Consider the following 25,221-nt stretch of genomic DNA (forward strand, 5'->3'; position numbering starts at 1 on the left):
AAAGTAAAACAGTGCAATTTACTGAGAAAATATAACATGAACAGTAACATAAATATGTGCACTTAATAAGAAGGTTTCAGCTGGTCTGTGGTTCCAAAAGTCTGATTCAATGTCACTGACCCTCATAATGACTCTCTCACTATGTGTGTGTCATTTTGATGGAACGTCTTTGATGGAAACATTCCTCGTAAATGCTGACATACACCTGGAATGTTACAATATTGGACATTTCCAACTCTTATCTTCCCCCTTTGTATCTTGCTCTCTTTTTTCATTCTCTATTTTTTCTCTCTCATGGTGAAGGCTGATCTGATGGATGTAGTTGAGCAGAAATTTCTTCCTCTCTATCCGTTCTCTTCTCGGGTCTCTTGGCTGTTCCATTCGGAATCTGACGTTCCTCAAGGCGCTGTCTATCACCATCAGGATTTCGGTGGTTCTTCCCAGAGTCTTTATGTGGCTCCCCGGTGTGTAATTCTCGATGGCGATCACCGTCTCCGCACCCATTAATCTAAATTGTTTCTCCAGCTCCATGTAATCTGCATTGGTTTTGAAGGTGAGGACAATAATGGGAAATACACCTGAAGAAGAAGAAGAATGCAGTGAGCATCTCAAAGTTTGTTGGTGTGTAGTGTTTTCCTATCTACCATGGCTGTCTGCAATATTCCCGCCCCATGGTGTCTGACAGATAAAGGTGCATAGGTAGGTTGAAAAAAGACACAAGTCCATCTAGTTCAACCAAAAAATAAATAAATAAATACAATCCCATATACACAATCCTTCACCCACAGTTGATCCAAAGGAAGGCGAAAAACCCCAGCAGAACATTCTCCCATTTGCTACAGCAGGGGAAAAAATTCCTTCCTGATCCCCCGAGAGGCAATCAGATTTTCCCGGGATCATCTTTACCTACAAATGTCAGTACCCAGTTATATTTAGGAAAGAATCCAGGCCTTTTTTAAAGCAATCTACTGAGCTGGTCAGAACCACCTCTGGAGGGATTCTATTCCACATTTTCACAGCTCTTACTGTGAAGAAACCTTTCCGTATTTGGAGATGAAATCTCTTTTCCTCTAGACGTAAAGAGTGCCCCCTTGTCCTCTCTGATGACCTTAAAGTGAATAACTCAACACCAAGTTCACTATATGGACCCCTTATATATTTATACATGGTGATCATATCCCCCCTTATGTATTTATACATGGAGATAATATCCCCCTTATGTATTTATCCTCTTCTCAAGAGGGAATAAATTCAGTTCCTCTAATCTTTCCTCATAGTTGAGCTCCTCCATGCCTCTTATCAGTTTGGTTGCTCTTCTCTGCACTTTCTCCAGTTCCCCAATATCCTTTTTGAGAACTGGAGCCTAAAACTGAACTGCATATTCCAAATGAGGTCTTACTAATGATTTGTACAGATGATATCTCTCTCTCTGGAGTCCATACCTCTCTTATACAAGAAAGGACTTACTTTGCAAACTGCAGCTTGGTATTGCATGTTATTATTGAGCTTATGATCTACCAAAACCCCCAGATCCTTCTCCACCATTGATCCCCCCAGTTGTACTCCCCCTAGTATGTATGATGCATGACACTTTTTTGGGTGAATGGGTAGGGGTACAATGTAACCCCTACCCATTCACATGGGGGGGGATTTGGGGGCCCCCTTGTTAAAGGGGGCTTCCAGATTCCAATAAGCCCCCTGCCCGCAGACCCCCACAACCAATGGCCAGGATTGTGGGGACAAGGCCCTTGTTCCCATCAACGTGAGGACAAGGTGCTTTGGGAGGGACCCCAGAGCACCCTTCCCATGTTGAGGGCATGTGGCCTGGTATGGTTCAGGAGGGGGGGGCACTCGCTCGCCCCCCCCTTTCCCTTTACGTGCTCGGATAAGGGTCTGGTATGGATTTTGAGGGGGAGCCCACGCCATTTTTTTATAAATTTTGGCGTGGAGTTCCCCTTAATATCAATACCAGACCTGAATACTTTACAGCCGAAAGCAATTTTAAATGACATTTTTTTCCTTTAGAAATGTTGTTTTGCTGCAGCACTGTTCTACACATCAGATAGATGTGCCAATTTACAGCCAGACTAAGAGGTCCCCCCAGGCACGATATTTAAAGGAATATTTCATTTTTATTGTTTCACTTTAAACATTATTAAAATCACTGCTCCTGAAAAAAAAAAAAAACGCCATTTTCAAAACTTTTTTTGCATTGATACATGTCCCCTGGGGCAGGACCCGGTCCCCAAAAACTTTTTATGACAATAACTTGCATATAAGCCTTTAAAATGAACACACTTGATTTTACATGTTCGTGTCCCATAGACTTTAATAGGCTTCACGTGTTCGCACAAATGTTTTGCCTGTTCGCATGTTCTGGTGCAAACCTAACTGGGGGGGGGTGGCCCATCCCTACTGCCAAATTGCCCCACCAGAGACATGCTAGTTAAAGAAAGGTGATAATTCTAATGAAGGCAGAGTATATGATAAGTGTGCAGGTGTGGGTGAGTGGCCCCTAATACACATTGTCAATGTTCAGGGGCCATACACCTGCATGCCCGTGCCAGTCGAACAAGGACCTGAGGCTTTGTCCCCATAGTGTAACATAGCCTGCCTGCACAAAGCTCCAGCCACAGAACTTTTTTTTTTTTTAATCTCAATACAGTTTTATCTTTTAGATTATTGTTATTGTGTGCACTAATAAAGATTTAAGTGTATTTTTAGAGAAAATATTTTTGGGAGGAAGGGGGCCCTCACGTAGGCTGTACAGGGCCCGTGATTTCTAACAGCAGCCCTGGTTTTACCAAAATAAGACCTTCACAAGGAGATACGTTACCAGTCATTTCCATACAGTTGTTCAAAAATGTTTTCACTTCCTCCATTTCTTTTTCTTTTATCTGTTGTCTGGCACTAGATAAGAGTAGAAGAACACAATGTATATCAATGTACAATGGATAAGACATTTTAGTCCTTTTCACACCTTTTCACACCTAGTAGAGCTACTGAGGAAGCCCAATCAGAGGGCGATACGCGTATAGGGGGGAGGAGCCAAACCCATGACGTCATGCAGCCACCGTGGTGAGGGAGCGGACTTAACAGACGATTTTTGTATATGTGAGTTTTTATTGGCTTGTAAGTGTGTTTTTTATTGGGCTAATTTTAATAACTATAGAAATGGAGAGCACTATGTAGCCTTTGTTTGTGATTACATGATACTGGAGCCGTGTATAGAGGGGAGAGAGACAGAACAGCAGTCTGCCTATGTAAACAAGGCAGATCACTGTTCTGACAGGAAGGAAGGCATGGATCCCGTGTCTCTGCAAGCAAAGCAGGGAATAGGATCCATGTCTTCCCCTAGTAAAAGCACCTCCCACAGTGTAGTAAAACACTGGCTAGGCACCAGTGGCGGCCCGTCCATAGGGGGCGCCTGGGCATAGCCCTCCCCCCCTCCTGTAGTCACAAAAAAACATTTTTTGAAAAAGGCCCCTTTAACCACTTAAGCTCCGGACCATTTGGCTGGCCAAAGACCAGAGCACTTTTTGTGATTCGGCACTGCGTCGCTTTAACTGACAATTGCGCGGTCGTGCGACAAAGCTCCCAAACAAAATTAATGTCCTTCTTTTCCCACAAATAGAGCTTTCTTTTGGTGGTATTTGATCACCTCTGCGGTTTTTATTTTTTGCGCTATAAACAAAAATAGAGCAACAATTTTGAAGAAGAAACGCATTATTTTTTACTTTTTGCTATAATAAATATCCCCATAAAATATATAAAAAAGCATTTTTTTCCCTCAGTTTAGGCCGATACGTATTCTTCTACATATTTTTGGTAAAAAAAAAAAAAAAATCGCAATAAGCGTTTATTGATTGGTTTGCGCAAAAGTTATAGCGTCTACAAAATAGGGATTAGTTTTATGGCATTTTTATTAATAATTTTTTTCTTACTAGAAATGGCGGTGATCTACGATTTTTATTGTGACTGCGACGTTATGGCGGACACATCGGACAATTTTGACACATTTTTGGGACCATTGTCATTTTTACAGCGATCAATGCTATAAAATTGCACTGATTACTGTAAAAATGACACTGGCAGTGAAGGGGTTAACCACTAGCAGGATAGGAAGGGGTTAAGTGTGTACTAGGCAGTTATTCTAACTGTTAGGGGGCGTGGCTGTGAGTGACACATCACTGATCACCGCTCCCGATCACAGGGACCTGTGATCAGTGACAGTGTCATTAGGCAGAACGGGGAGATGTGAGCTTGTTTACATTAGCATCTCTCCGTTCTTCTTCACCGTGAGATGATTGCAGGTGTCCCCACGGACATCGAGTCCGTGGGACCCGCAATCCTACTCACGGAGCTCGCGGCAGGGTTGCATGCACGCCGCCGGCGGTGCGCGCGCTACCACACAGCAGCAAATTCAAAGGGACGTACAGGTACGCCCATTTGCCCAGCCATGCCATTCTGCCGACATATATGTACATGGGGTGGTCGGCAAGAAAAGAAAAAAAAGTCCTTTATCTGAGTGCACTGCATTCACGCGCCGGACGCAGTGCACTATGGGAAGCGCCACATCAATGCAATCATGAGATTGCAGACGTGGCCCGGGCTTATAACCCGCCTTGTGGCGCAATACAAAGCGCCGAGTAGCTTCCGCCCGTAGAATCACTACGGCCGGGAGCATTGTTGTTTAATTCTAGAGGTCATTTCTGGGTTTCATGTAATAGACGAAAACCAGAAGTGACATCGGCAGCTCCGTTCTTCGGCCCGAGCGGAGCTGCTGGAAGGTAAGCTCCTAATTTAATGTGTCATGTTAAATTATTCCCTCTGCCTTTCATGTTCATCTGTGCCTTTCAGAACAGATCCCCTGTAAGATGGTGAATTACATACGTATCTGAGCATGTACCATCACAACGCTACACTTTGCTTAAAGCTTAATCAGTCTGTGGATATATATCAGCGTTTGTGCCTTTTGCCAAAGAGCCTTCACTTCTACTGAACTGATAGGTTGAATAGTCATTTATAAACCTGAGAATGGCTTTTTAAAATATTGACATAGGAAAGGTGGCTGCAGTGACTGCAGACGGAACTGAGCGAGCTCTATCAAGGGATGGGGTATGGCCCCCCCATCACACATATATGATATTACAAGGAAAAAGCAAAAAAAGAGAAATGAATGGTGGGACTTTATATGAAGCACATAACTAAGTCAGGCGAGCCAATCCATGTATAACATCATTGTTTATTACAAAAGGTGTACATACACATGTAAAATAATAAAAATAATACAGTAATGTAATATAATATTGGATTTCATTGGATAAATAGCATTCCTCGATAATTCATGTTAAAACAAATGTCTCAACATATTGTGCATAGTAGTTATGATATAATATGGTATTACATTTCAATGTAAAAACCTGAATAATACATAATAAAAAGCACTTGTCTCGACATCTTGGTACATGATAGTAAACTTATGGTATGTAAACTGCAATTGTAATGGTAACATAGTAGCAGTAAAGAATTAGTTCGTTCTTATAGACTTTAATATGGTAGGTATTGGACACAGAGACTGTGACGTAGCATCATAAAAAAGCTCTACGCGTTTCGTGGTTACATTACCACTCGTCAGGAGCAGATGCATGGTTTTAGGGGTATCTATAATAAAAAATGCCAAAAGGAGATATATAAGAAATAATAATAAAAAGTAAAGCAAAAAAGAAAGAGGGGGAACATAAATGTCCCAAACACTCTCACCTATCTATAACATATGGGTACGACTGATGGTGGTATTAATGGTAGAAGGTACTGCAAAAGACGCCGTTCCCGGGAGCTGAGACGGTAACACTGGAGGCACGGCTTTGAAACCAACAACCAAGATAGAAAAGATAACCAGACTTCAGCTGGGGTATTAGTGTTTGATGGTGTACCCGGTTCACATTGTAAGTGTTTGCCAAAAGCATATCTGTAAAAAAATATTAAAGTAAAGTGAACTGAGACCACAACTAATGTACTAGATAGAATGCACCCTAATGTGTGTATAGAGGGGAAATATCCATGAATGTAAAAAATAATAAAGGAAGTAGTTTGAGATTAAGACCAAGAATATAGCGTGAGGTAAGATTGTAGATAGGTAGAATAAGTAATGGAAAAGAAAAACACCTAATTACCTTAGAGAGTCTTTGAGAGACAAACATTATCTGTGACTTTTTCTCTTATTGGGACCAGCTCTGTTAGATGGGGTTAGGCTTTGCATCGTTGTTCCCGGGAGTTGCGACTCACACCGGGCCCCCCCCACCCCTCATGGGGGGGCGGGGTGGGCGCTCGCTTCGGGTCAACGCCACGCCTACAGGCCCAGTGGGTGACTTCATCCATGACGCCGCGCCGCTGACATGTGTTTCCATCTGCGTGCTCGACGAGGGGAGTTTGGGCGCCAAACGCCGAGCCGGCTTCGAGGCTCGGGTGGTGGCGCTGCTCCTCCCTCTTCACGCCGCGTGATGTTGCCGGTTATCATTGGTCTACGGCTGATATATATCATCACACATGCACCCTGTTCACACTTTAGTTCGACCCACTAGTTAACACACTGCTGCGCCTTTGGATCATACATGTTTGTCTCTCAAAGACTCTCTAAGGTAATTAGGTGTTTTTCTTTTCCATTACTTATTCTACCTATCTACAATCTTACCTCACGCTATATTCTTGGTCTTAATCTCAAACTACTTCCTTTATTATTTTTTACATTCATGGATATGTCCCCTCTATACACACATTAGGGTGCGTTCTATCTAGTACATTAGTTGTGGTCTCAGTTCATTTTACGTTAATATTTTTTACAGATATGCTTTTGGCAAACACTTACAATGTGAACCGGGTACACCATCAAACACTAATACCCCAGCTGAAGTCTGGTTATCTTTTCTATCTTGGTTGTTGGTTTCAAAGCCGTGCCTCCAGTGTTACCGTCTCAGCTCCCGGGAACGGCGTCTTTTGCAGTACCTTCTACCATTAATACCACCATCAGTCGTACCCATATGTTATAGATAGGTGAGAGTGTTTGGAACATTTATGTTCCCCCTCTTTCTTTTTTGCTTTACTTTTTATTATTATTTCTTATATATCTCCTTTTGGCATTTTTTATTATAGATACCCCTAAAACCATGCATCTGCTCCTGACGAGTGGTAATGTAACCACGAAATGCGTAGAGCTTTTTTATGATGCTACGTCACAGTCTCTGTGTCCAATACCTACCATATTAAAGTCTATAAGAACAAACTAATTCTTTACTGCTACTATGTTACCATTACAATTGCAGTTTACATACCATAAGTTTACTATCATGTACCAAGATGTCGAGACAAGTGCTTTATATTATGTATTATTCAGGTTTTTTACATTGAAATGTAATACCATATTATATCATAACTACTATGCACAATATGTTGAGACATTTGTTTTATCATGAATTATCGAGGAATGCTATTTATCCAATGAAATCCAATATTATATTACATTACTGTATTATTTTTATTATTTTACATGTGTATGTACACCTTTTGTAATAAACAATGATGTTATACATGGATTGGCTTGCCTGACTTAGTTATGTGCTTCATATAAAGTCCCACCATTCATTTCTCTTTTGTTGCTCAATGCATCGGGGATGGAGGCATATGTTATTATTGCCTCATATAAAGTCCCACTCCTGCTTCAGGCTTTTTTTTTCATTACAAGGAAAAAGCCCCCATTTTCCACAGCTAGCTTTTCTAAGCTCCACATGTCCTACTCTATAAACCTATCCAAGTCTCTGTCAATTAAGACACTCGCATCATTGTGAATCTCTGCAATCACATATGGAGCACTCATTGAGTTATATAGCGTCATGTGCAAAATGAATACCCATTCAGAATTCATCATCTTGAAACTATAACTTGAGAAAACGAATCTGATCAATGGTTATTGTAAGTACAATATGCTTGGTATGTCATCAATGCTCTTTGCACTGCTATACTGCAATAGCGCTTCTTTGGTGCAAGACAGTCAAAGGGTTATCATGGACGTGGAGACATCACAACACAGAGGGGTTCATTCTGAACTAAAACTAAATCAATAATAGACAGGAACAATTCCGCTGGGGGCAACTGATGTAAGGACGGACTCCGCTGGGGACACCTGATGTAAGGACGGACTCCGCTGGGGGCACCTGGTGTAAGGACGGACTCCGCTGGGGGCACCTGATGTAAGGACGGACACCGCTGGGGGCACCTGATGTAAGGATGGACTCCGCTGGGGGCACCTGATGTAAGGACGGACTCCGCTGGGGACACCTGATGTAAGGACGGACTCCGCTGGGGGCACCTGGTGTAAGGACGGACTCCGCTGGGGACACCTGATGTAAGGACGGACTCCGCTGGGGGCACCTGGTGTAAGGACGGACTCCGCTGGGGGCACCTGATGTAAGGACGGACACCGCTGGGGGCACCTGATGTAAGGATGGACTCCGCTGGGGGCACCTGATGTAAGGACGGACTCCGCTGGGGACACCTGATGTAAGGACGGACTCCGCTGGGGGCACCTGGTGTAAGGACAGACTCCGCTGGGGACACCTGATGTAAGGACGGACTCCGCTGGGGACACCTGATGTAAGGACGGACTCCGCTGGGGACACCTGATGTAAGGACGGACTCCGCTGGGGGCACCTGATGTAAGGACGGACTCCGCTGGGGGCACCTGATGTAAGGACGGACTCCGCTGGGGGCACCTGATGTAAGGACGGACTTCGCTGGGGGCACCTGATGTAAGGACGGACTCCGCTGGGGACACCTGATGTAAGGACGGACTCCGCTGGGGGCACCTGGTGTAAGGACGGACTCCGCTGGGGACACCTGATGTAAGGACGGACTCCGCTGGGGGCACCTGGTGTAAGGACGGACTCTGCTGGGGACACCTGATGTAAGGACGGACTCCGCTGGGGGCACCTGGTGTAAGGACGGACTCTGCTGGGGACACCTGATGTAAGGACGGACTCCACTGGGGGCACCTGATGTAAGGACAGACTCCACTGGGGGCACCTGGTGTAAGGACGGACTCCGCTGGGGGCACCTGGTGTAAGGACGGACTCCACTGGGGGCACCTGATGTAAGGACAGACTCCACTGGGGGCACCTGATGTAAGGACAGACTCCACTGGGGGCACCTGGTGTAAGGACGGACTCCGCTGGGGGCACCTGGTGTAAGGACGGACTCCGCTGGGGGCACCTGGTGTAAGGACGGACTCCACTGGGGGCACCTGATGTAAGGACGGACTCCACTGGGGGCACCTGATGTAAGGATGGACTCCGCTGGGGGCACCTGATGTAAGGACGGACTCCGCTGGGGGGCACCTGATGTAAGGATGGACTCCGCTGGGGGCACCTGATGTAAGGACGGACTCTGCTGGGGGCACCTGATGTAAAGACAGACTCCGCTGGGGACACCTGATGGCATCTGGTGGCAGGCGACGTGTCTAGTGACACGCTCAGGGCTCCCACTGATTCTGCATTATGGTGAGTTGAATGATTTCATTTTATATAACAATGTAATAATAGAAATAATGCGCTTCAATCACCCTGACACCATAACAATCATGGTCCCGGGATGATTGAAGTGCTAACACCAGGTGTTTGGAGTATCTTTATCTGCTGATTGTTAAACTTTCTAGAATACACATATTTCTATTGTTGTGTAGGATCTGGGCCTGCTGTGCCTCCATCCCTCTCTCCCTCTCCCTCCATCCCTTGTTCATCTCAGATGCTAACCACACCACCTTAGAGCCACTCCCACTATTTTGCTGAAACCACACCCATTTTCACCAAGTGGGAGGGGTCAAAAGGGAAGGGCGGGGTCTGGCATCCCCCCCATCCTAAAACTTCACCGGTCGCCACTGCTAGGCACACATTAAACCCTTTGACCACCCCTGATGTTAATACCTTCTCAGTCGGTGCCATTAGTACAGTGACAGTGTATATTTTTAGCACTGATCACTGTATTAGTGTCACTGGTCCCAAAAAAGTGTCAATTAGTGTCAGAATGTCCGCTGCAATGTCGCAGTCCCGCTATAAGTTGCTGACCGCCGACATTACTAGTAAAAATAAATAAAAATAACTAAAAATCTCCCAGTTTGTAGACACTATTGACACTTTTGCGAAAAAAAAAAACAAAAAAAAAACAATCAATATACGTTTATTGGGACTTTTTTTTTTTTGCAAAAATATGTAGCAGAATACATATTGGCCTAAATTTATGAAGAAGTGTGAAATTTTTTCCTCTTTTCTTGGATATGTTTTAAAACAGAAAGTAAAAAATAGTGTTTATTTTTCAAAATTGCCGTTCGTTTTTTTGTTTATAGCGCAAAAAATAAAAACCACAGAGGTGATCAAATACCACCAAAAGAAAGTTCTATTTGAGGGGAAAAAAAATAAAATCATTTTTTGGGTAAAGCATTGCACGACCGCAATTGTCAGTTAAAGTAACGCAGTGCTGTATCACAAAAAATGGCAAGCAGGGACATGGATCCATGCCTCCACGTAGTAAAAGCACCTCCCCCACAGTACAGAAACAGTGGTTAGACTCATGTTTAACCCTTTGATCGCCCCTGTTGTTTAACCCCTTCCCAGCCAGTGTTATTAGTACAGTGACAGTGTATATTTTTAGCACTGATCATTGTATTAGTGCCACTGGTCCCCAAAAAGTGTCAAATATTTTCAGAATGTCCACTGCAATGTCACAGTCCCGCTATAAGTTGATTATTGCCGCCATTACAAGTTAAAAAAGAAATAAAAAAATAACAAAAAACATCCCAGTTAGTACACATTATAACTTTTGCACAAACCAATCAATATACGCTTATTGGGATTTTTTTACCAAAAATATGTAGCAGAATACACATTGGCCTAAATTTATGAATACATTTTAATTTACATTTTTTTTTATTGGATGTCTTTTCTAGCAGAAAGTAAAATACCTGTATATATATTTTATATATATTAAATTGTCGCCATTTTTTTTTTATTTGTAGGGAAAAAAAACAAAACAAAACCTCCTATGCACAGGAGCAGGAGTTACGTCATCCCAGCCAGCCAATCAAGATAGCCGAAGACTCCAAACTCAGAAGGAGACCAGGGGAAGATGGTAGCACTAGTGAAAAAAATGAAAAATAAATGAGTAGCCCCCCCACTCCCCCTGGCCACTGTGTTGTTGGCTGAGAGGAGCAGCGGGATGTGAGTGTCTTGTATGTATACAATGTATTATATAATATATCCTGTATGTATACAATGTATTATATAATAGATCCTGTATGTATACAATGTATTATATAATAGATCCTGTATGTATACAGTGTATTATATAATAGATCCTGTATGTACACAATGTATTATATAATAGATCCTGTATGTATACAATGTATTATATAATAGATCCTGTATGTATACTATGTATTATATAATAGATCCTGTATGTATACTATGTATTATATAATAGATCCTGTATGTACACAATGTATTATATAATGGATCCTGTATGTATACAATGTATTATATAATGGATCCTGTATGTATACAATGTATTATATAATATATCCTGTATGTATACTATGTATTATATAATAGATCCTGTATGTACACAATGTATTATATATTAGATCCTGTATGTATACCACATATTATATAATATATTCTGTATGTATACAATGTATTATATAATAGATCCTGTATGTATACCACATATTATATAATATATCCTGTGTGTATACAACGTATTATATAATATATCCTGTATGTATACAATGTATAATATAGTGGATCCTGTATGTATACAATGTATTATATAATATACTAGAGGTCATAAAAGAAACCCGAAGGTTAACGCTGCGCTAAAAGAAGAATTATACGAGTTATAAAACATTAAAAAAAGGAGTATAGAAAAGCTGCCAGCACCAAAAAGTCCAATACTAAACTCCAATTAATTAAAATAAAATAAGGGTGCAGCGCTAGAAAAATAATATAAAATTATAAATGCAAAAACAGTGATGGTGAACAAACTCTCAAAAAAGTAAAATGTAAAAGCTGAGACAACTAGCAAAAGTGACTGAGGGTGATAGCCCAACTAACGTTAACACAACAAACACATAGATGAAAATAAAATGTTGATAAAAGTAATGGTGAAAACAAGTTTTACATAGAAAACTAAGGCAGATATCTCAAAAAATGAATTAAATAAATATCACAAAAAATTTAAAAATAAAAAATAAAAGAAGTGAAGAACCGTGAGAAATCTCATAGACCAAACACTGGAAAGAAGGGAAAAATATGAAAATCCCAATTACAAATAGTGCAAAAAAAAAAAGTACCAATTTCAAACGGTGCAAGGGAAACTCCAAGCTAAAAAAAGTCCATATACAAGGTGAAAGTGATGCTCCAAAGGAAATGTGGTGAAAGACAAGTCCAGCATCCAAGGTAGTTCACACCCAAGTGAGAATTGAGGCTCCTTACCAACTAAAGATGACCACCATACAAGTAGTCTCCAGGCATTTGGGAAATTCAGGTCTCCCACTAACCTATACCGACATCCACAGTGGAGACCGTGGTACCCAGAAAACAAAAACAAAGAATGCTCCCATAGTGTAATAGTTCAAACAACGTAATTTAATAAGCTGAATAAATTGCACTTACAAGAAGTTCCATCCTTTAAAAGCGTAACAGCAGTGGTATATCAAGGTTGAGATCGCGGCGTCTCCACAAGCTTCCTCCCGCTTACTGTGTGTCCCCCATCAATTACCTAGAAAAACGTAATTACGACACCGTCACAGGCTCCACCCTACGCGTTTCGTCGTGAGAGGACGTAGTTTGGGGATTGGCCAAGTGATGCAGTCATCACGTTTAGAGTTTACATAGTCCCGTGACGCCATATTGAATACTGGCCGCTCGGGTTAAGAAGATGGGAATAAAAAGGCGCCGCCATGTTAACTGCTGGCTGCCTATGTAAGCTAGACAAATTAAAACAGGCGAAAAATAAGGAAGTAAAGTTCTCGCCATCTTGTGGCCAAAAAGTATACCACTAGTGAACCGATGGGTCACAAACCTCAGCAAGCAGGAAGTCCATGGAAACACAGCTTAAGTTACATAATAATCTTTAAACCTTGTATACAGTCAAATAGACAATGAAAATCAATTAAGACTACATTGTACTATTAATATCCAAAACAGTTAGCGTTATATAGAAATTTAAAAAACAAAAAAATTAATTACAATTTAATAAGAGATAAAAAAATCATAATAAAAAATTAAAAGTCCTTAAAAAATTAAGAATTATTTATAAAAAATGTATGTCCCAGTCAACATTAAGGCCTAGAGGTACATAGGATTTCATGTTAAAAATCTATTTCGTTTTAAGCCTGGAAATAGCTCTAACTTTATTATTTATGCCCCTCCAGTGGGGTTGGAGTTTGTCCAAAGCTACAAACAGAGTCCCTTTTAGCTGTTTATTATGGTGTTTCGCATAGTGTCTGGACAAATTATGTTTGCTAAAATGCTAAAACCATGCTTTATATTCCCTACATGCTCAGACAAACATACATGCAGAGCTCTCTTTGTGCGCCCAATGTACTGTTTGGCGTGTGGACACTGTATCATATAAACCACACACTCAGTAGAGCATGTAATAAATGACTCTATGTTGTATAGTTTAGTTTGAGTTCATTGAAAGGATTCACACCTGCGCCCTCTGAAGGAATTAATTTGGCAAATTTCACATCCATAGTTGCCAACATTGTAAAAAAAATTTTCGGGACACTTTTTTGGCTGTAGGCGGATTCACACTATAATTAGGGGGCGGGGCATGCATTTTTAGGCATGGCATAGTTAAAAGCAAAAATGCGGCGTGGTTTACGCGAAATAGTGGGCATGGCTTAAATGGGTGTGGTTAGAATCTGAGATGAATAAGGGATGGAGAGGGAAAGGGGGAAAGGGGGGTAGAGGGAGAGGGATGGAGGGACAGCAGACCCAGATCCTACACCACAATAACAATGTGTATTCCAGAGTTTATCAATCAGCAGATAAAGATACTCCAAACACCTGGTGTTAGCCCTTCAATCATCCCGGCACCACGGTTGTTATGGTGTCAGGATGATTGAAGCGCATTATTTATATTATTACATTGTAATATAGAATGAAATCATTCAACTCACCATAATGCAGAATCAGTGGGAGCCCTGAGCATGTCACCTGCCACCAGATGCCATCAGGTGCCCCCAGCAGAGTCCGTCCTTACATCAGGTGCCCCCAGCAGAGTGCCTCCTTACATCAGGCATTCCCAGCGGAGTGCCTCCTTACATCAAATGTCCCCAGTACAGTGTCTCTTACATCAGGTATCCCCAGTATAGTGCCTCTTACATCAGGTGTCCCCAGTAAAGTAGCTCTTACATCAGGTGTCCCCAGTACAGCACCTCTTACATCAGGTGCCCCCAGCAGAGTGCCTCATTACATCAGGCATTCCCAGCGGAGTGCCTCCTTACATCAGGTGTCCCCAGTACAGTGCCTTTTACGCCAGGTGTCCCCAGGACAGTTCCTCTTACATCAGGTGTCCCCAGGACAGTACCTCTTACATCAGGCATTCCCAGCGGAGTGCCTCCTTACATCAGGTGTCCCCAGTACAGTGCCTTTTACGCCAGGTGTCCCCAGGACAGTTCCTCTTACATCAGGTGTCCCCAGGACAGTACCTCTTACATCAGGTGTCCCCAGCACAGTACCTCTTACATCAGGTGTCCCCAGGACAGTGCCTCTTACATCAGGTGTCCCCAGGACAGTGCCTCTTACATCAGGTGTCCCCAGGACAGGGCCTCTTACATCAGGTGTCCCCAGGACAGTGCCTCTTACATCAGGTGTCCCCAGTACAGTGCCTCTTAAATCAAGTGTCCCCAGTACAGTGCCTCTTACATCAGGTGTCCTCAGTACAGTACCTCTTACATCAGGTGTCCCCAGCGGAGTTCCTCATTACATCAGGTGTCCCCAGTACAGTACCTCTTACATCAGGTGTTCCCAGCGGAGTACCTCTTACGTCAGGTGTCCCCAGTACAGTGCCTCTTACATCAGGTGTCCCCAGTACAGTGCCTCTTACATCAGGTGTCCCCAGCGGAGTGCCTCATTACATCAGGTGTCCCCAGTACAGTACCTCTTACATCAGGTGTCCCCAGCGGAGTGCCTCTTACATCAGGTGTCCCCAGTACAGTACCTCTTACATCAGGTGTTCCCAACGGAGTGCCTCTTATGTCAGGTGTCCCCAGCAGAGTGCCTCTTACGGTACATCAGGTGTCCGAGTGTTGGCTGCAGATGGAGTGTTGGCTGCAGTCTAGCTACATCTCCTCAAGAGTGGTGACAAGGGGGAGGGGTGTGTGGGTGGAGGCATGGTGACTTGGGGTGTTACAGGCTGACTTGGGGAAGGGTGGAGGCATGGTGGTGATTTGGGGGTGCAGGCATGACGGTGACCTGGGGGGTGCAGGCATGGTGGTGACTAGGCCGGAGGGGGTGCAGGAATGGTGGTGACTAGGCTGGAGGGGGTGCAGGCATGGTGGAGACTAGGCCGGAGGGGGGAGGGGGGAGGCGGGTGCAGGCCTGGTGTTGACATGGGGAGGAGGGGGTGCAGGTATGGTGGTGACATGGAGGGGGAACAGGTATGGTGATGACATGGCGGGAGGGGGCTGCAGGTTATGGTGGTGACATGAGGGGAGGGGGGGTGCAGGTAGGTATGGTGGTGACATGCGGGAGGGGGGTGCAGGTATGGTGGTGAAATGGGGAGGGGGGTGCAGGTATGGTGGTGACATGGGGGGAGGGGGGTGCAGGTATGGTGGTGACATGGGGGGAGGGGGGTGCAGGTATGGTGGTGACATGGGGGGAGAGGGGTGCAGGTATGGTGGTGACATGGGGGGAGGGGGGTGCAGGTATGGTGGTGACACGGGGAAGGGGGGGTGCAGGTATGGTGGTGACACGGGGGAAGGGGGAAGCAGGTATGGTGGTGACACAGGGGGAGGGGGGAAGCAGGTATGGTGGTGACACAGGGGGAGGGGGGAAACAGGTATGGTGGTGACATGGGGGGAGGGGGTGCAGGTATGGTGGTGACATGGGGGGGTGCAGGTATGGTGGTGACATGGGGGGAGGGGGTGCAGGTATGGTGGTGACATGGGGGGACAGGGTGCAAGGGGGAGCCAAGACCATCAGTGCACTGTCCCCAGCCAGCGGAGCCCCGGTCCTTCCATCAGTGTGACTGTGTCCCCCCCCGCTCATCGCAAGGGGGGAGCCAGGACCATCAGTGCACTGTCCCCACCAGCGAGCCCCGGTCCTTCCATCAGTGTGACTGTGTCCCCCGCCGCTCATCCCAAGGGGGGAGCCAGGACCATCGGTGCACTGTCCCCACCAGCGAGCCCCTGTCCTTCCATTAGTAGAGCTTTTCAGACATACGGGGCGGAGCGGAGGGTTGGCGGTGGCGTGTGGAGACTGAACATTTCCTTGTGTTCAGTGGAGAGAGGGGAGGGGTCGCCAATCCCTGCAGCCAATAGGCTTCAGTGTACAATAGAATTGTACACTGAAGAGAGAAGCCGATTGGCTGCCCCTCTCCTCTGCACTGAACACAAGGGGGAAATACACTCGGTGAGGCGACGGTGGCCATTTTTGTGTAACCGTTGCCGTTTTTTTGCCAAAAACATTCACGATTTTCTCAGGACAAAACCAAAATCCCGGGAAAACAATCGGGACAAGCTTTAATCGGGATGAGGGTCCCAAAATCTATTACACTATTACACTGTGGGAGCATTCTTTGTTTTTGTTTTCTGGGTACCACGGTCTCCACTGTGGATGTCGGTATAGGTTAGTGGGAGACCTGAATTTCCCAAATGCCTGGAGACTACTTGTATGGTGGTCATCTTTAGTTGGTAAGAAGTCTCAATTCTCACTTGGGTGTGAACTACCTTGGATGCTGGACTTGTCTTTCACCACATTTCCTTTGGAGCATCACTTTCACATTGTATATGGACTTTTTTTAGCTTGGAATTTCCCTTGCACCATTTGAAATTGGTACTTTTTTTGCACTATTTGTAATTGGGATTTTCATATTTTTCCCTTCTTTCCAGTGTTTGGTCTATGATATTTCTCACTGTTCTTCACTTCTTTTATTGTAATAATTTTTTGTGATATTTATTGAATTAGTTTTTTGAGATATCTGCCTTAGTTTTCTATGGGAGACTTGTTTTTACCATTACTTTTATCAACATTTTATTTTCATCTATGTGTTTGTTGTGTTAAAGTTAGTTGGGCTATCACCCTCAGTCACTTTTGGCGTGCTAGTGGTCTCAGCTTTTATATTTTACTTTATTTTTTGAGAGTTTGTTCACCATCACTCTTTTTGCATTTATAATTTTATATTATTTTTCTAGCGCTGCACCCTTATTTTATTTTTATTATATAATATATCCTGTATGTATACAACGCATTATATAATTTATCCTGTATGTATGTATATAATGTATTATATAATGTATCCTGTATGTCTATAATGTATTATATAATGTATCTTGTATGTGTACGATATATTATATAATGGATCCTGTATGTATACAATGTATTATATAATGTGTCCTGTATGTATACAATCTATTATATAATGGATCCTGTATGTATACTATGTATTATATAATAGATCCTGTATGTATACAATGCATTATATAATAGATCCTGTATGTATACAATGTATTATATAATGGATCCTGTATGTATACAATGTATTATATAATGGATCCTGTATTTATACAATGTATTATATAATGTGTCCTGTATGTATACAATGTATTATATAATAGATCCAGTATGTATACAATGTATTATATAATGGATCCTGTATGTATGCAATGTATTATATAATGCATCTTGTATGTATACAATGTATTATATAATAGATCCTGTATGTATACAATGTATTATATAATATATCCTGTATGTATACAATGTATTATATAATATATCCTGTATGTATACAATGTATTATATAATAGATCCTGTATGTATACAATGTATTATATTATGGACCCTGTATGCATACTACATATTATATAATAGATCCTGTTTGTATACAATGTATTATATAAGAGATCTTGTATGTATACAATGTATTAGATAATGGATCCTGTATGTATACAATGTATTATATTATGGATCCTGTATGCATACCACATATTATATAATAGATCCTGTATGTATACAATGTATTATATAATAGATCCTGTATGTATACAATGTATTATATTATGGATCCTGTATGCATACCACATATTATATAATAGATCCTGTATGTATACAATGTATTATATAATAGATCCTGTATGTATACAATGTATTATAGAATGGATCCTGTATGTATACAATGTATTATATAATAGAACCTGTATGTATACAATGTATTATAGAATGGATCCTGTATGTATACAATGTATTATATAATAGATCCTGTATGTATACAATGTATGATAGAATGGATCCTGTATGTATACAATGTATTATAGAATGGATCCTGTATGTATACAATGTATTATAGAATGGATCCTGTATGTACTGTAATGCAATGTATATATTTTTTCTACTCAAGAGGAGAAAACAACACAGGCGGGGCTGTTCAGTGACTGGTCACAGTGATCAGGTAATCGGGAGCCAGGGCCTTCTTGTTAGTATGAGACCTGGAGCTCTTGGAGAGATAACACAGAAACACATATTTGCGGATAGAGACCCACTTCATTGAGGCTGCATACTACTGTATGTGTATACTTGTCAGGAGAGGGTTAAACATTATAAACCTATGCTTACCCCCAGTTCCAAGTGTACCACCATCAAATACCCCGTCACATCAGCCCCTCACCTAATTCCTGACAAACTGCTCCAAGGATCCAATTCATGAATTACTTACTTGTACATAAAGATGGGGACAATGAAGTCTGTGAAATTTGGTTCCGATTCAGCATTTACTAAGTCCTCCATTACAGGCTGGTAGTTGCCTCTCCAAACAACTTCCTGTCCAATAGGAATGAAGTTTCCTGGAATTAACAAGACACAGTAAATGGGTTACACCAAAAAGCTGGAGATACAGCTTAAATAAACCAAACAAAATCTGAATGTGCCAATGCCTTTCCAAGGCTCAAGCATGCCTCCTTCATCAGGACTTAGGAAAAACAAAAATGTGGATTGGGTGGGTTAGGAAGAATTCAACGTTGTGTGGACTGTTTGTAGGCACACTCATCATCAGTCGTTTGTTACAGCAAGAGGGAGCTTGTTTTGATGACAACTGTCCAAAAAGGAGAACCTCCCTCACTTTGGAGAGATTTTCAAACCCGAGCCTTCCAATTCTCTCATCACTACAGTAGGAAACAAATATTGATGTGTAACAGAATTAACTCTTATGCCGCGTACACACGATTGGGATTTTGGTCGGAAAAAGATATGATGGCTTTTCCGACGGGATTCTGCTCAAGCTTGCCTTGCATACACACGGTCACACAAAAGTTCTCTGAACTTTCGACCGTCAAGAACGCGGTGACGTACAACACTACGACGAGCTGAGAAAATGAAGTTCAATGCTTCCAGGCATGCGTCGAATTGTTTCCGAGCATGCGTAGGAATTTTGCGCGACGGAATTGCTACAGACGATCGCATTTTCGGATAGGAACTTTTTCCGACCGAAAGATTGAGAACCTGCTCTCAATCTTTTGCTGGCTGGAATTCGGCCAGCAAAAGTCCGATGGAGCATACACATGGTCACATTTTCAGACCAAAAGCTCTCATCGGTCTTTTGCTGGCCGAATTTCCGATCGTGTGTACGGGGCATTAGAGGATAGAACGTATGTTCCGAAAATTTTCAAACAAAACTCTACAGGTGTATGCCAAGCTTTTATACCTGAATGTACTGCAAATACACTAAAGCTGCGTAGCTAAACCAAGCATAAATGAAAACAAGGCATTGGATTCCAATTTCTGGAAAATCAGTCAGATTATGACATTGCGCATGTGGCTCTGATGGGGCTGCTCTCCTCACAATGGCTGCACTGATGGGCACTGATGGGAACCAAAGTTAAAATAACAAGGGCAGAATATTTAATAGATAGAAAGATGAAAAAATGACTGAAGTTCCGCTTTAAATAACACCAAAAGAAAGCTCTATCTGTCTCAAACAAATGATAAAAATTTCACATGGGAACAGTGTAGCATGACCGCACACTTGTCATTCAAAATGTGAGAGCACTGAGAGCTGAAAATTGGCCTGGGCAGGAAGGGGATAAAAATGCCAGGTATTGAAGTGGTTAAATGAATTTTGCATTTCTAATGTTGGCCTTAAAGCTAAAGAAAAGAAGGACACTCCAATTGCCTCATCCGTAAATCATTAAGAAGTTGCAAAAGAAAAAAGGGGGTTCCTCAAAAGGTAACCTTGGGTTGGACTTTAAGGGCACAGCAAACCAAAGGGATATCAAAAAATAAACTTTAGTTGGAATACAAATATAGATATACATATACACAATGCAAAAAGGACACGAAAGAAACATAAAAATCATATATATAAAATATACATGATGTGAGCCCTAATGCGTCTACCCGTTTCGTTGTCAAAACTTCTTCAGGACACACTCGTGGTTGAAATAGTTGCAAGAAAAAGAAAAGGTCTCACTATCCTACAGAGCAGTAAGCACCAATCAACAAATATTCAAAAGATGCAAGTTCCCAACATTGGAACAAATGACTCGTGGTAAGATCAAAGCACGAGGACAGATGAAAGCCAACTGTAGGCAACACAATAGTGGGTATACAAGTGTGGCAGTGCCAGGGGAAGGGGGTTACCATGTAGGGTGGAGGACAAAGTAGAACCATGTGGAGTTGATATAAACAAGGAAGTACTGCACACCAGGATAGCCAGAGCAGGGGCTTGGTTGTGCCCCAAGTGTGGTCCACAAATAGCGGTCCAGATCAGACTATTGTAGTCCAAGGCTAAAACTGTGGGTGTGGTGGTAAAACGCAAATCCCCTGGGAAGAAGCAGAAGCGCCCTTAAAGCATTAGAAATCTCACAGCTCTCTTGTCAAATTGTCAAATGTACTGTATTTATTGGCGTATAACACTCACTTTTTCACCATTAAAAAATCGGGTGCAAATAGCGTGTGCGTGTTATACGCCAATACTTCAATTTCAGATGCCTCGGAGGCAACGGGGGGGGGGTTGCGAGTGCCATCAATTTACATACAGTGAGAATCTCCTGTTTACTTGGCGGCCTCTGTAATAGGAAGTCAATAGATGGCAATGGCGAGGCTGCTGCATTGATGGCAATGGCGAGGCTGCTGCATTGATGGCAATGGTGAGGCTGCTGCATTGATGGCAATGGTGAGGCTGCTGCATTGATGGCAATGGTGAGGCTGCATTGATGTGGACTAATAAGGCTGCATTGATGGCACTTGTGAGGCTGCAGGTGGGCATTAATCAGGCTGCATTAATGGCACTTGTGAGGCTGCAGATGGGCACTGACCCTTATTTTGCTTCAAAGTACCTTATTTAAAATTTAAGTTTTTTCCTGAAACTTCCCTCTTAAAATGAATGTGCGTGTTATACACCTGTGCATGTTATACGCAGATAAATACGGTAACTTTTTGAAAAAAAAAAAAAATCTTTTGCTTTGGTATATGTTCCCCAGGGCAGTGTTCAGCCCCCTCCCCCATGCCATTTGTATCAAAATACCTTGCCTATTGGCCTAGGAATTGGCCATTGCTATTTTTACCAATCAGATATTATTAACTTAACCACTTGACGACCGCCTCACGCCGATGTACGTCGGCAAGGTGGCACGGACAGGCAAAATCACGTACATGTACGTGATTTGCCTTCCGCGGGTGGGGGGTCCGATCGGACCCCCCACCCGGTGCCCGAGGCGGTCGTCTTTTGTCCCACGGCGATCGGAGGTGAGGGGGAGGCCATCCGTTCGTGGCCCCCCCTCGCGATCGCCGCCGGCCAATCGAATCATTCCTTTGCTGCTGTATGCTAAACAGCAGCAAAGGAAATGATGTCATCTCTCCTCGGCTCGGTAATATCCGTTCCGGCCCGAGGAGAGAAGACAGGTATGTGAGTGCACCAACACTACACACACAGTAGAACATGCCAGGCACACTAAACACCCCGATCCCCCCCCCCCGATCACCCCCCCAATCACCCCCCCCCTGTCACAAACTGACACCAGCAGTTTTTTTTTTTTTCTGATTACTGCATGGTGTCAGTTTGTGACAGTTACAGTGTTGGGACAGTTAGTATTAGCCCCCTGTAGGTCTAGGATACCCCCCTAACCCCCCTAATAAAGTTTTAACCCCTTGATCACCCCCTGTCACCAGTGTCGCTAAGCGATCATTTTTCTGATCGCTGTATTAGTGTCGCTGGTGACGCTAGTTAGGGACGTAAATATTGAGGTTTGCCGTCAGCGTTTTATAGCGTCATATACTACCTAATAAATGTTTTAACCCCTTGATGGCCCCCTAGTTAACCCTTTCACCACTGATCACCGTATAAGTGTTACAGGTGACGCTGGTTAGTTCGTTTATTTTTTATAGTGTCAGGGCACCCGCCGTTTATTACTGAATAAAGGTTTAGCCCCCTGATCGCCCGGCGGTGATATGCGTCGCCCCAGGCAGTGTCAGATTAGCACCAGTACCGCTAACACCCACGCACGCAGCATACGCCTCCCTTAGTGGTATAGTATCTGATCGGATCAATATCTGATCCGATCAGATCTATACTAGCGTCCCCAGCAGTTTAGGGTTCCCAAAAACGCAGTGTTAGCGGGATCAGCCCAGATACCTGCTAGTACCTGCGTTTTGCCCCTCCGCCCGGCCCAGCCCACCCAAGTGCAGTATCGATCGATCACTGTCACTTACAAAACACTAAACGCATAACTGCAGCATTCGCAGAGTCAGGCCTGATCCCTGCGATCGCTAACAGTTTTTTTGGTAGTATTTTGGTGAACTGGCAAGCACCAGCCCCAGGCAGCGTCAGGTTAGTGCCAGTAGCGCTAACACCCACGCACGCACCGTACACCTCCCTTAGTGGTATAGTATCTGATCGGATCAATATCTGATCCGATCAGATCTATACTAGCATCCCCAGCAGTTTAGGGTTTCCAAAAACGCAGTGTTAGCGGGATCAGCCCAGATACCTGCTAGCACCTGCGTTTTGCCCCTCCGCCCGGCCCAGCCCAGCCCACCCAAGTGCAGTATCGATCGATCACTGACACTTACAAAACACTAAATGCATAACTGCAGCGTTCACAGAGTCAGGCCTGATCCCTGCGATCGCTAACAGTTTTTTTGGTAGCGTTTTGGTGAACTGGCAAGCACCAGTGGCCTTGTACACCCCGGTCGTAGTCAAACCAGCACTGCATTAACACTTGGTGACGTGGCGAGTCCCATAAGTGCAGTTCAAGCTGGTGAGGTGGCAAGCACAAGTAGTGTCCCGCTGACACCAAGAAGAAGACAAACAGGCCCGTCGTGCCCATAGTGCCCTTCCTGCTGCATTCGCCAATCCTAATTGGGAACCCACCACTTCTGCAGCGCCCGTACTTCCCCCATTCACATCCCCAACCAAATGCAGTCGGCTGCATGAGAGGCATTTTCTTTATGTCCTCCCGAGTACCCCTACCCAACGAACCCCCCCAAAAAAGATGATGTGTCTGCAGCAAGCGCGGATATAGGCGTGACACCCGCTATTATTGTCCCTCCTGTCCTGACAATCATGGTCTTTGCATTGGTGAATGTTTTGAACGCTAACATTCACTAGTTGAGTATTAGCGTAGGGTACAGCATTGCACAGACTAGGCACACTTTCACAGGGTCTCCCAAGATGCCATCGCATTTTGAGAGACCCAAACCTGGAACCGGTTACAGTTATAAAAGTTAGTTACAAAAAAAGTGTAAAAAAAAAAAAAATATATATATAAAATAAAAAAAAATAGTTGTCGTTTTATTGTTCTCTCTCTCTCTATTGTTCTGCTCTTTTTTACTGTATTCTATTCTGCAATGTTTTATTGTTATTATGTTTTATCAGGTTTGCTTTTCAGGTATGCAATTTTTTATACTTTACCGTTTACTGTGCTTTATTGTTAACCATTTTTTTGTCTTCAGGTACGCCATTCACAACTTTGAGTGGTTATACCAGAATGATGCCTGCAGGTTTAGGTATCATCTTGGTATCATTCTTTTCAGCCAGCGGTCGGCTTTCATGTAAAAGCAATCCTAGCGGCTAATTAGCCTCTAGACTGCTTTTACAAGCAGTGGGAGAGAATGCCCCCCCCCACCGTCTTCCGTGTTTTTCTCTGTCTCTCCTGTCTCAACAGGGAACCTGAAAATGCAGCCGGTGATTCAGCCAGCTGACCATAGAGCTGATCAGAGACCAGAGTGGCTCCAAACATCTCTATGGCCTAAGAAACCTGAAGCTTAGATTTCGCCGGATGTAAATAGTGCCATTGGGAAATTGGGGAAGCATTTTATCACACCGATCTTGGTGTGGTCAGATGCTTTGAGGGCAGAGGAGAGATCTAGGGTCTAATATAATCCAATTTTTTCAAAAAAGAGTACCTGTCACTACCTATTGCTATCATAGGGGATATTTACATTCCCCGAGATAACAATAAAAATGATAAAAAAAATTAAAAAAAATGAAAAGAACAGTTTAAAAATAAGATAAAAAAGCAAAAAAATAATAAAGAAAAAAAAAAAAAAGCACCCCTGTCCCCCCCTGCTCTCGCGCTAAGGCGAACGCAAGCGGCGGTCTGTCATCAAACGTAAACAGCAATTGCACCATGCATGTGAGGTATCACCGCGAAGGTCAGATCGAGGGCAGTAATTTTTGCAGTAGACCTCCTCTGTAAATCTAAAGTGGTAACCTGTAAAGGCTTTTAAAGGCTTTTAAAAATGTATTTATTTTGTTGCCACTGCACGTTTGTGCGCAATTGTAAAGCATTGTCATGTTTGGTATCCATGTACTTGGCCTAAGATCATCTTTTTTATTTCATCAAACATTTTGGCAATATAGTGTGTTTTAGTGCATTAAAATTTTAAAAAGTGTGTTTTTTCCCCAAAAAATGCGTTTGAAAAATCGCTGCGCAAATACTGTGTAAAAAAAAAA

The 25,221-nt window shown here is 43.2% G+C and overlaps 1 protein-coding gene across 1 annotated transcript in view; it reads right to left on the minus strand.

Annotated features, from left to right (window-relative positions):
- Positions 1-25,221, minus strand: part of LOC141148178 (uncharacterized) — a 28,136-nt gene continuing 2,915 nt past the window's right edge. Inside the window, exons 2-4 of the mRNA XM_073635374.1 lie at positions 18,988-19,114; positions 2,837-2,910; positions 1-578 (exon numbers count right to left, since the gene is read on the minus strand). Of these exons, the coding sequence (XP_073491475.1) occupies positions 214-578; positions 2,837-2,910; positions 18,988-19,114 (566 nt within the window). The 3' untranslated portion in view covers positions 1-213. The remainder of the gene's footprint in view (positions 579-2,836; positions 2,911-18,987; positions 19,115-25,221) is intronic.

Source organism: Aquarana catesbeiana, linkage group LG06, assembly GCF_042186555.1.
Source record: "Aquarana catesbeiana isolate 2022-GZ linkage group LG06, ASM4218655v1, whole genome shotgun sequence".
In the NCBI taxonomy this organism is placed as follows: domain Eukaryota; kingdom Metazoa; phylum Chordata; class Amphibia; order Anura; family Ranidae; genus Aquarana; species Aquarana catesbeiana.